At 39.8% G+C, this 13,191-nt stretch overlaps 1 protein-coding gene across 1 annotated transcript in view; it reads left to right on the forward strand.

Moving 5' to 3' along the window:
- Positions 1 to 13,191, forward strand: part of CDK14 (cyclin dependent kinase 14) — a 581,983-nt gene that overhangs the window by 135,977 nt on the left and 432,815 nt on the right. The window contains exon 3 of the mRNA XM_060157002.1: positions 8,200 to 8,445. Within this exon, the coding sequence (XP_060012985.1) occupies positions 8,200 to 8,445 (246 nt within the window). The remainder of the gene's footprint in view (positions 1 to 8,199; positions 8,446 to 13,191) is intronic.

The following is a 13,191-nucleotide window of genomic DNA, read 5'->3' on the forward strand; positions in this document are numbered from 1 at the left end:
TTCCACTATTTTATCTTCCAGGTCACTTATCCGTTCTTCTGCCTCAGTTATTCTGCTATTGATCCCATCTAGAGTATTTTTCATTTCATTTATTGTGTTGTTCATTACTGTTTGTTTCATCTTTAGTTCTTCTAGGTCCTTGTTAAATGTTTCTTGCATTTTGTCTATTCTATTTCCAAGATTTTGGATCATCTTTACTATCATTATTCTGAATTCTTTTTTAGGTAGACTCCCTATTTCCTCTTCATTTGTTAGGTCTGGTGGGTTTTTATCTTGCTCTTTCATCTGCGGTGTGTATTTCTGTCTTCTCATTTTGCTTATCTTACTGTGTTTGGGGTCTCCTTTTTGCAGGCTGCAGGTTCCTAGTTCCCGTTGTTTTTGGTGTCTGTCCCTAGTGGCTAAGGTTGGTTCAGTGGGTTGTGTAGGCTTTGTGGTGGAGGGGACTAGTGCCTGTGTTCTGGTGGATGAGGCTGGATCTTGTCTCTCTGGTGGGCAGGTCCACGTCTGGTGTTGTGTTTTCGGGTGTCTGTGGACTTATTATGATTTTAGGCAGCCTCTCTGCTAATGGGTGGGGTTGTGTTCCTGTTTTGCTAGTTGTTTGGCATAGGGTGTCCAGCACTGTAGCTTGCTGGTCATTGAGTGAAGCTGGGTGCTGGTGTTGAGATGGAGATCTTTGGGAGATTTTCGCCGTTTGATGTTATGTGGAGCTGGGAGGTCTCTTGTTGACCAGTGCCCTGAAGTTGGCTCTCCCGCCTCAGAGGCACAGCACTGACTCCTGGCTGCAGCACCAAGAGCCTTTCATCCACATGGCTCAGAATAAAAGGGAGAAAAAGTAGAGAGAAAGAATTAGTAGAAGTAGGAAGAAAGAAAGAAAGAAAGGAAGAAAGGAGGGAAGGAAGGAAGGAAGAAAGAAGGAAGAAAAGAAGGAAAGAAAGAAAGAAAGGAGGGAGGAAGGGAGGGACGGTGGGAGGAAGGAAGGAAGGGAGGGAGGGAAGGAAGGAAAAAAGAAAGATAGAAGATAAAGTAAAATATAATAAAGTTATTAAATTAAAAAATAATTATTAAGAAAAAAAATTTAAAGAAACCCAGACGGATAGAACCTTAGGACAAATGGTGGAAGCAGAGCAATACAGACAAAATCTCACACAGAAGCATACACATACACGGTGACAAAAAGGGGAAAAGGGGAAAAAAATCATAAATCTTGCTCTTAAAGTCCACCTCCTCAATGTGGGATGATTTGTTGTCTAAAGGAGGGAAGGGAAGAAAAGAAAGAAAGAAAGAAAGGGAGGAAGGAAGAAAGAAAGGGAGGAAGGAAGAAAGAAAAAAAGAAAGAAGATAAAGTAAAATAAAGTTATTAAAATTAATTATTAAGAAAAAAAATTAAAACAAAAAAACGGATGGAAAGAACCCTAGGACAAATGGTGGAAGCAAAGCTATACAGACAAAATCTCACACAGAAGCATACACATACACACTCACAAAAAGGGGAAAAGGGGAAGAAATCATAAATCTTACTCTCAAAGTTCACCTCCTCAATTTGGGATGATTCGTTGTTTATTCATGTATTCCACAGATGCAGGGTACATCAAATTGATTGTGGAGCTTTAATCCGCTGCACCTGAGGCTGCTGGGAGATAGTTCCCTTTCTCTTCTTTGCTCTCACAGCTCCCAGGGGCTCAGCTTTGGATTTGGCCCCGCCTCTGCGTGTACGTCTCCGGAGGCCGTCTGTTCTTCGCTCAGACAGGACGGGGTTAAAGGAGCCGCTGATTCGGGGACTCTGGCTCACCCAGGCCGGGGAGGGAGGGGCACGGCGTGCGGGGCGGGCCTGCGGCGGCAGAGGCGGATGTGACGTTGCACCAGCCTGAGGCTCGCCGTGCGTTCTCCTGGGGAAGTTGTCCCTGCATCCCAGGAACCTGGCAGTGGCGGGCTGCACAGGCTCCCCGGAAGAGGGGTGTGGATAGTGACTTGTGTTCGCACACAGGCTTCTTGGTGGCGGCAGCAGCAGCCTTAGCGTCTCATGCCCGTCCCTGGGGTCCGCGCTTTTAGCCGCAGCTTGCGCCCGTCTCTGGAGCTCCTTTAAGCACCGCTCTGAATCCCCTCTCCTCGCGCACCAGGAAATAAAGAGGTAAGAAAAAGTCTCTGGCGTCTTTGGCAGGTCCAGACTTTTCCCCGGACTCCCTCCCGGCCAGCTGTGGCGCACTAACCCCTTCAGGCTGTGTTCACGCCGCCAACCCCAGTCCTCTCCCTGCGCTCCGACCAAAGCCCGAGCCTCAGCTCGCAGCCCCGCCCGCCCCAGCGGGTGAGCAGACAAGCCTCTCGGGCTGGTGAGTGCTGGTCGGCACCGATCCTCTGTGCGGGAATCTCTCCGCTTTGCCCTCCGCACACCTGTTGCTGAGCTCTCCTCCGTGGCTCGGAAGCTTCCCCCCTCCGCTACCCGCAGTCTCTGCCCGCGAAGAGGCTTCCTAGTGTGTGGAAACCCTTCTTCCTTCCCAGCTCCCTCCCACTGGTGCAGGTCCCGTCCCTATTCTTTTGTCTCTGTTTTTTCTTTTGCCCTACCCAGGTACGTGGGGGAGTTTCTTGCCTTTCGGGAGGTCTGAGGTCTTCTGCCAGCGTTCAGTAGGTGTTCTGTAGGAGTTGTTCCACGTGTAGATGTATTTCTGGTGTATCTGTGGGGACGAAGGTGATCTCCGCGTCTTACTCTTCCGCCATCTTCCCCTCGTCCCTGATACTGGTTTTATTCGCACAAACCAAGGCGAAGTGGAGACCATAAATTGCGTATAAATTTAATTATGTGGAGAATTTGTTCGTGGGCTTTATAGTGCTGATGGAGTTATGTCGTGCAGAAAACTCTCAGTACATGGTCATTTATTGATAGCAGTCCTAGGAATCATTGCTTATCTATCCTGGATCTGATACAGTGTATCAAATACAGAAAGTGGTATCTGCAACATGTTCCTAAGAACATTGTGCTCAAATATCAGAGTGCTTATAGGCAATTTCAGTAAAGTGAGTGTATTAGTTTTCAATGGTGTGTAACACATGACCATGTACTTAGTAGCTTATTATCTCACAGTTTCTGTAGTTTAAAAGGCTAGGCACGGCATACCTGGTTTCTTTGCCCTAGGTCTTACTGGACTGAAATCAAGGTGTTGGTCTCACCTGGGGCTCAAGATCCTCCTACAAGCAGAACTTGTAGCTGTTGGCAGAACTCATTTTCTTGTGGTTGTAGGACAGTGGTCCCGTTTTCCTGCGGGTTGTCAGCCAGTGACTACTCTCAGCCTTTAGAGCCTGCCCCCCGTTTCTGTGCCGTGTGGCCCCCATAGGAAGATCACAGCATGAAATGTTGGCTTTCTTCCAGGCTAGCCAGATCACACCTCTGACTTTCTCTTCTGCGACCAACTAGAGAAAATGCTCTGCTTTTAAAGAACTCACCTAAGGGGCTTCCTTGGTGGCACAGTGGTTGAGAATCTGCCTGCCAATGCAGGGGACACGGGTTCGAGCCCTGGTCTGGGAGGATCCCACATGCCGCAGAGCAACTGGGCCTGTGAGCCACAATTACTGAGCCTGCGCGTCTGGGGGCTGTGCTCTGCAACAAGAGAGGCCGCGACAGTGAGAGGCCCGCGCACTGCGATGAAGAGTGACCCCCACTTGCCACAACTAGAGAAAGCCTGGGCACAGAAGCAAAGGCCAACACAGCCATAAATAAATAAACAAATTTTTTTTAAAAAAGAAAGAACTCACCTGATTAGGTCAGGCCCACCCAGGGTAATCGCCCATTTGCCATATCACATAATAGAATCATGATGTGATATCTCAACATATTCACTCTCAAAGGGGAGGGGATTATTCAAAGGCTGGACATTGGGTGTCATTGTAGAATTCTGCCTGTCACAATGAACTTGTAGTTTAAAAATACTTTTATGATAGCATTTTATGAATATATGTGTTTATTATTTTTGTGTCAAGATTGCTGGGTTTTTAAAATAAATTTATTTTTATTTTATTTATTTTTGGCTGTGTTCAGTCTTCATTGCTGTGCACAGGCTTTCTCCAGTTGCAGCAAGGGGGGCTACTCTTCATTGCAGTGTGTGCACTTTGCATTGTGGTGGCTTCTCTCAGTAGTTGTGGCTCTTGGGCTCTGGAGCGCAGGCTCAGTAGTTGTGGCACACTGGCTTAGTTGCTCCGCGACATGTGGGATCTTCCCGGACCAGGGTTCAAACCCGTGTCCCCTGTGTTGGCAGGCAGATTATTAACCACTGAGCCACCAGGGAAGTCCCTGATTGGCTCCTTTGTTTTTTTTTTCTTTTTCTCAGCCATACTTCATAGTTTCTGTGTACAGATATTGCACATATTTTGTCAGATTTATCAGTAAATATTTTAAATTGTTTGAAGCTGTTGTAAATTGTGTTTTTAAAATTTAAATTTCTGATTGTTGTTAGTATCTGGAAATACAAATGATTTTTGTATATTGATCTTATATCTTGTACCCTTGATAAACTTATTAATTCTAGTGTTTTTTTTGGGGGGGGTAGATTTCATTGGATTTTCAACAGAGATGATAATGTCTTCTGTGAATAAAGTTGGTTTTATTTCTTCCTTTCCAGTGTAGATTTTTTTTTTTCTTGCCTTGTGGCATTGTCTGGAACTTGTAATACAATGTTGAGTCAACATAATGAGTGGATATCCTTGATTTGTTCCTGTACTTAGGAGAAAGGCATTCAGTTTAACAGTTACTGTGGGTTTAGAATCCAGGGCGCCTTAGCTGGGTGCCTGTGGCTCAGCGTGTTGTATGAGGTTCCAGTCAAGCAGGAGGCTGGGGCTGTGGTTGCATTTGAAGGCTCAACTCTTGTGGTTGTTTGCAGTCCTCAGTCCTTCCATAAATGTGCCTCTCCACAGAGCTGCCTCCTAACATGGCAGTTGGCTTTTGTCTTGGGATAGTGATCTAAGAGAAAGGGAATAGGACTGAGAGTGTACCAGCACAGAAACCACAGTTTTTTTATAATCTTTTCTCAGAAGTGATAGCCCATGATTTCTGCCATATTCTGTTTATTGGATATAAGTCAACAAATACAACCCAAACTCAAGATCTGTGTATAAGTAAGAATGTGACTATCTGGAAGTGGCTATCACTGGGAGCCATTTTAGAGATTGCCTGACATTGTATACTAAAGTGGTGAATTACATATTTTAGAGTGTTAAGCCAACCCTGCATTCCTGGGATTAATACTACTTTTTCATTATTTATTATCCTTTTTATATATTATTGGATTCAACTTTTTAAAAATTGCCAGTAAGTTTTGCATCTTTATTCATGAGAGAAATTGATCTGTAGTTTTCTTCTAATGCTTTTGTCTGGTTTTGGTGTTGGAATGATGCTGGCTTCATATAGTGAGTGGGGAAGTATCCCCTTCTCTTTAATATTTTGGAAGCATTTCTGTGGAATTGATGTTATTTTTTCCCTTAAATGTTTGGTTTACTTCACCAGTAATGTTGTCTGGCCCTGGCATTTTCTTTGTGATAACATTTTTGGTTACACTTTTAATTTCTTTAATAGACATAGGTAGACATAGGACTATTCAACTTATCTATTTATTCTCAAGTGAGCTTGGGTTGTTTTCATCTTTCACGGAATTTGCTTCATCTAAGTTGCTGAACCTATTGGCATAAAGCTGTTGATGATATCTGTGGAATCTGTAGTGATGTCATCTCTCTCATATCTGTTATTGGCAGTATAAGTTCTTTACCTTTCTGCTCTTATCAGTCTGGCTAGAGGAGTATCATTTTTTTTTTTTTTTAATCTTCTCTGAAAACTAGCTTTCAGTTTCATTGATTTTCTTTATTGTTTTTCGTTTTCTATTTCATTTATTTCCATAATGATATTTTTTCATCATTTTAATTCTCTGCTTATTTTAGGTTTTAATTTCCCTTCTTCTTCTACTAGTATTTTAAGGTGTAATCTTATTGATTTGAATTTTTTTCCACTATATGCATTTACCATTTTAAGTTTTTCTACAGCTAAAGTACTATTTAAGCTGTATCTGCCATTTTGATATTCTGTTTAACTATTTTCATTTAGTTCAAGATACTTTCTAATTCCCCTTTTGTATTGTTTAGTTTCCAAATATTTGCTGTCTTACTTATCTTTTAAAGTAACTTTTTTCCCTCTGGCTCCCTTTTAAGATATTCTCTTTATCACTGGTTTTAAGCAACTTGATTTTGGTGTGCCTACATGTTATTTTCTTTGTATTTCTTGTGTTTAGGGTTCATTGACTCCTCAGGTTCGTGTGTTTATATTTTATAGTTATAATTCAGTTGTCTCAGTGGTGTGGGTGGTTTTGTATCCATATCACATCTATTGCCTCTTGCTTTCACATCTGTAAGAGAAACACGTGAACTCTTGAGTGAAAATTGAGTGAAACACGTCAGTGCATCTAATCTTGTGATAAATTGTTAGTTTTTGATCATGACTAGAGGACTCTGCCTTAAGTCTTTTAAAGATATCTTCAGCAATTTTGTGGTATGCTAAAAGGTGTGATGATATCCTTCTTATTTGATTTAATTAAAGTTCAACTACTAAGCAGTAGTTGAGACACACTCATAGGACAGAGTTGATGCTTAATATTTAATTAAAATTTTTTTGTTTGTTTCAAAAACTTAAAAGACCTTAATTTATTATACATACTTTCCCACTTTAGTATTTTCAAAAATTACATTGTCAGACATGTTAATTATACAATTCAAACAATATAGGGGTATGTAAAAAATAAGTGATCTTACCCTTTATCTGTTCAGTTCTACATATCTGGCGGTATCTTATGTTAACACTTTGGTGTGTTTCCTTGTATACCTTTCTATGTGCTCATACATACACATACAAATATCTATATCTATGTCTGTATGTATATTTGTATCTATATCTATCCATACACATACGTTTCTTTCCGATATGGAATCATCTTATACATATTACTCAGACACTTCATATGTTTATTTTAACAATATGGGGTTTTCTTAGATACTTTCTGTTTTCCTGCCTTCTTAAATAAGGATATGGAAACTTTACACGAGAAGAAAAAAACTTTAAAAGCATTTTCAGAGTTGTCTTTTCTCTAACCAGCATAATAAAGTTACCTAGCTTTACAGGCAAGCTAGAGGCCATAAAATTACTTAAAAAGAAAAACAAAGTCTCCAGAATACAGGGAGAATGAAAGAGTTAGAACGTAAAGTGGAAAACAAGGAGCAAAAGTCAAAGAGACTGAAATAAAATGAGAGAGGGGGGCAGACTATGCAGTAAGAGAATGAATGAAGTTGAGAAGGAAATCGGAGTTTAGTGGAGTAATATGAACAAAATAAAGTGAGAGAGTGGCATGGACATATATACACTACCAAATGTGAAACTGATAGCTAGTGGGAAGCAGCCGCGTAGCACAGGGAGATCAGCTCGGTGCTTTGTGACCACCTAGAGGGGTGGGATAGGGAGGGTGGGAGGGAGACACAAGAGGGAGGGGATGTGGGGATATATGTATACGTATAGCGGATTCACTTTGTTATACAGCAGAAACTAGCACATCACTGTAAAGCAATGATACTCCAATAAAGATGTTAAAAAAAAAAGAAAAAAGAATAAACATTGTTTTCAACTTTTACTATCTCTACCTTTTAGCCTTTTCATATGCTCCATTCTAGTTTGGAGATGAAATCAAGATGGGAATAGATTTTAAACATGTATTCAAGCATTAAAGTGTTGACAAACATAATGACTTTCTCTAGCTGTGTTAGCTGCTTCCATGGTGGCGCATCAGTTAAAATGCCCATCTGATTTAGTTCAGCTGTTTTTGTTTGTTTGTTTTAAGGCAACTTATCCAACTTTTAATGATTCAGAAATAATCCGAGTTGCAGTCAGATGGTAAAATGTGTGACAGAGTTCAAGAACCACCTTAGGGCGCTAGCAGTAGAGACCTTAAGCTTCCTGTTTTAGGGATAGCAATTTTAGTGTCAGCCCTAAGTGAGTATAAGCAGAATGATTTTGAGGAATTTTTCATATTGAGGTTTAAGCTAGTGTAGCTTTTAAACTGTGGCCTTTCGGGGTATTTCCTGGAATCAAAATTGGCATGCTTTCTAGGATAACAAATCAGCATGTTTAGTGATATTAAAGTTTCAGTGGAGAGGTTGAGTTTAATTTCTTTTTTTTCCCAGATATGTGTCACAAAGATGTCTACACGGAACTGCCCGGGAATGGACTCAGTGATCAAACCCCTGGACACAATTCCTGAGGATAAAAAAGTCAGGGTTCAGAGGACACAGAGCACTTTTGACCCATTTGAGAAACCAACTAATCAAGTTAAGAGGGTGCATTCTGAGAACAATGCTTGCATTAACTTTAAGGCCTCCTCCACTGGCAAAGAGTCTCCTAAAGTTCGGCGGCACTCCAGCCCCAGCTCGGTAAGTGCAGTCTTGGTCACTTATCAGTGGGTGAACAGAACAAGTGTCCCTCTTATAATAGTGGCATGCTGTGCAGGAAGACAGCAGGTGGCTTTATCAGTACATTATTATGCATTGTCTCCTTAGGTGGTTTAATGTTTTTGGAAGAAAGAGCGCAGGCACGCGCAAGTGCCAACTATATACAGACTCTTTATTCATAAGCACCCAACAAGCAAATGAGAAATGATTCAACTTATTTTGGGAAAGATTATTTTCTTTCTAGTTGTTTCTAGTTAGAGGAATTTATAATTAAAAATCCTTTGCTATTTTGAACACCTGGACAGGATGTTTGAACTTCACTGTGTTTGCGGGCAGTAAGGGTCGTTTTGAATTTGGCAGATTCACAAAGAATTTCATTCCAGGGTGCATGTTAGAATGTGTTCACTTGTCTTACTCCAGTTTGTTCTCATTGTCAATAGTCTACAAATTAGGAGCTAGACATTGAAACTGATCTTCTTAAAGAGAAATCCTTTTCATCACAGTGAAATTTTCTACACCCAAACTATATCAAAGCAAGTCTTGCCTTTGGACCCAAGGAGGTATAAAGTTCTGAGGTGATTGCTGCTTTTTGACTGTAGAAGTTTTACTGAAACTCATATTTCCAAGACTGGCCTGCATTTAACAGTTTTTTGTAAAAAAAAAAACTTATGATCTTTTGAAATTAAGTAATTTTCTAATTTAACCCACACTTAAGAACTTCTTGACATAGATGGTCTAAGAGTTTAAAGGGTAAGTGAAGAAAGCTAAGAGAATTTTGATTCTGTCATCTTGCTAAGAAACATACTCCTTCACAAATTTTAAATATTAAATTCCATGAGGGCCGAAACAGAGCAAGAGATGTCAGCTGCTGGGAGAATATTGACAGTTTAATTCAGTTTAATTAAAGTGTGTGATACCTCACAAATCCTGTGTCACATTTTTTTGTTAATGAATCGAAAATAAATTCGTTAATGCAACATTTATGAGGAGAATTGATTATCTTGGCTTTCCCCAAATTGGCCCCTGTAATCTTGTCTATGATTGCAAGGTAGTGTCCATTTAGGTCACAGATACAGCACTAACTCCTGGGAGAACTTTTAGATTTAGTATCATTTAGAAGAAATGAAAAGAATCATTGAAGAATAATTAAGCTTCTGTAATGGAAAGAGAATTACATACATTTTACTATATAGTTATCTTAATATTATTATATGTCAGTCTACGTGATATATAGAAATTGGCACTTGAGATATTGCAACGAAGCATACTTATACTAAAAAATGATTCACTGTTTATATGAAAATCAAATTTAGCTAGTTATCCTGTATTGTACCTGCAATCCTAGTTATTATCCAGTGGTACATTATTTCTTTTGTTACTCAAATTGTTCCTGCTTTGGTCACTGGGAGCTCTTTTAGCTTGGCCCCTGTGTCCTTTTGAGATGTCTTCATCCCTTTGTTTTTTGAACACTTTCTTACTTTCTTGTCCTACAAGTTGCTCTTGGCTTACACTGTGTTTTTCCAGCCCCAGACCTCGAATCAGCCATTTCTCCAGAGATCCCTGTCTCCTTTGATTGAAGAGTGGTATTTAGAAACTAAGACTGTGTGCTGGGTGTGCTTACTGCTACTGGGGGTCATCAAGTCAGTGTGTACATCATAGTATGAATAATAACAGTGGGATTTTGATACTTATTTTTTTTTTGATACTTATTTTTAATGTTTAATAAGGAGTTAATTAAAATACTTGTCAAAGAAAGCTGAGACTTGTCTGATGCGTTCTGTATTTCTCTCTGTATTTATTCATTTATTTTATACTGGAGTATAGGTGATTGTTAACAATGTGTCAGTGTCAGGTGTACAGCAGAGTGATTCAGTTATACATATTCATGTATCTATTCTTTTTCAAATTCTTTTCCCATTTAGATTGTCAGATAATATTGAGCAGAGTTCCCTGTGCGATACAGTAGGTCCTTGTTGGTTATCCATTTTAAATATAGCAGTGTGTACACGTCAGATAGGAGAGGACTCAGGGAGCATGGCAGTGGCATAGGGTTAGAAACCCCTTCATATAATTAGAGAGAGCAACTAGTGCAGTAAAACCAAAACCAATGGATAACATCAACAACAAATATAGGTGACGAGGTTTCTCCATGAACCTCAAACTAGGAGTGAGGGGAACAAACCATGAACAATTTTAAGAACCATGTGGTATCAGAAAGTGAGAGGGAGGAAGCTCAGGGAAGGCCAGGGGACTAGGGCCTACTCTCAGATCCAGGAAACCCCAAAATTGCCATCAGGTACATACTGGTGGCTCATTGGGCCATTCTTAGGACAGCAACAGCACCTGGGTGGGGACTTGGATGGCACCTGTGAGTGCATGAGTGCACGGAGACCATGGGGTGTCTGCTGGTCTTCCTCCTGTGACTTCCCTAGAACATCAGATTGAAGCACCTTTTCAGGACAAAGCCCTGCACTGAGTAGAAAGTGCTGGAGTAGACTTCTGTGCAGGGAAGGTTCAGTAGGGCAAAAGGGAAAGAGAAAGTCCAGAAAGAAGTGTTGAAGTGAAACAAATGGGGAAAGCTCAGTGTGTATGAGATTGTCATTTTTTTCTTTTTCAATTCATGGAACAGAGAAAAGAATTTCATTCCATAAAGCTAGAAAAGCTATCTTGGCCATATGCCTCTCAAATTACTGAAAAATTCATTTTACTTAAAAATAACCAATAGAAAAATTATTGGTTGAATCCCATACAAAACTATGAAAAAAAGAGAGAGAGAGTAACGAGTAGCATACCATCTCTACAGATAATGAAAGCAAGCTAGAGGGGGGCAAAATTATCGTTATTGCAGATTTATGATGATATATCTAGAAAAACCAAAAGAATCAGTGGAAATACTACAAACAGTGAGAGAAGTTAGCCAAATTGCAGGTTATAACATTAATATACAAAACCCAATAGATACCGTTATAAAAACAAATAAGAAGTAGTGTTGAAAACTGGCAAATAAATCAAATAACTAAGCATTTATTTTCAGTGACTTCTATATGAAATTCACCTCATGGTAATCTAGTCATTGATGAAGGGAAATTTCTCTTTTAGGAGTAATCCCACTAATAAATCAAGAAAGAATAATAGATTTAGGAATCACCATTTGGCAACCTCTGAAGAATTAATACATCTAGGCAAAGATTATCAATACCTGCTAACATCCTCAAAAGAGGGACATCCAGAGGTTATGATGTCCTCATGGGAGTATGCAATAACCACCAATAGAATTAAGCCTGAATCTGAACAAGGCTCTAGATGTAACTACCTGAGTTACAGGGTACAAAGGAACACATCGAGACGGGATTTTCTCTGCTCTATTCCTATCCCCAAGTATGTTTACCCTACTTTTTGGCTTTAATTTGTATACAGTATTTACAATCTTAAGATGATGTAAATACTATTCTTAGTGAGATCACATAGTGTACTATGATTAACTTTCTTTCCTTGCAAAAATTTTTGATTTTCCTAGTTATAATTGCCTCTTCATTTGTTCATAATTAATACAATTAATAGAATTTTAATCACAAATTGAGGCCTCAAACTATTTGATAAAACTAGAAAACTCCTCTGAAATAAACCAGAATCAGATAATCTGTCAGTTTTTCTTCCCCCTGAAATTTTCCTTGTGGTTCTCCATTGTCCTAATCCAATCTGGACTGGTTGATCTCCAAATTGCTGTCAGGAGACATCCCTTCATTCCTCCAAAGCTGATGGACCAATCTAGTTTTGAGGATAGGTAAGCCTAGCTGCAGTTTGTTTCATGAGATGATCAAGATGGGGCTCAGTGCCTTTTTTATGCTTCATTTTTGTTCAGTCTCACTGTTCATCCTGGTTTTCATTATGCTTGATGTCCTAATTCTGAGCCTCTCAAGTTCAACCTCTTCAGAGACTAAACCTCTGCTGGGATCACTGATAGGCAGACACCTGACTGGGAGAGTCTAGGGGAAAGGACCTGTTCCTTAAATCCACTCTAACTTATCATTTTGGTTTTAGCCCCTCCTTAAAGTTCAACTTCCAATTCTTGAGTGTTTCTGGGATTCTGAAGTATGAATTGACTTAGTTCTTACTGGTTTCTACCTTTAGTCATCATCCTTGTCAGTGACCTCCTGTCCATTTGTTTCCCATCTCAAAATTTTTGTTTGTATCTTGTCTTCAGTCTTCTCCTTATTCATTTTATTTGCCCTTCTGAGTTATAACTTAGTACTGTCATTTTAGTACAGATTGGTAAGGGGGAGAGATAAATACTTGTATTCAAGCCCCCATGTTGAACTGGAAATGTCCACTGTTTCTCTCCTATTATATTAACTTCCTTTAGATCCTCTTTCCTGAGAGTTTCTTATTGGGTTTACCCTTTTCTGATCCAATCTGGGATGTCTGTCTTGTATATCAGGGCGCTTATATTATTTTGTGTGGAAAGTGCTTTGCTTTCTTTTCATTTTGGGAACTTTTGCTTCCATTCAGTATGCCCTGGAAAAAGGTCTTTGCTCTTTCCTGATCAAGCTGGAAATAGTTTCTTTTTCTCTTTTAGCACGATGCTACAGTATTCTGTTTTATTCTGAGTCCTTTCTGTCTACTGCCTTTTTGTTCTCTCCCCTATTGCAGTGACGGGGGAGGGGGGGATTTTATTATACTCTTTTTCATGGAAAGACTATTTTCCTTTCGATTCCTCATTGGGCCGAA

The sequence above is a fragment of the Lagenorhynchus albirostris genome, chromosome 8, assembly GCF_949774975.1.
Source record: "Lagenorhynchus albirostris chromosome 8, mLagAlb1.1, whole genome shotgun sequence".
In the NCBI taxonomy this organism is placed as follows: Eukaryota; Metazoa; Chordata; class Mammalia; order Artiodactyla; family Delphinidae; genus Lagenorhynchus; species Lagenorhynchus albirostris.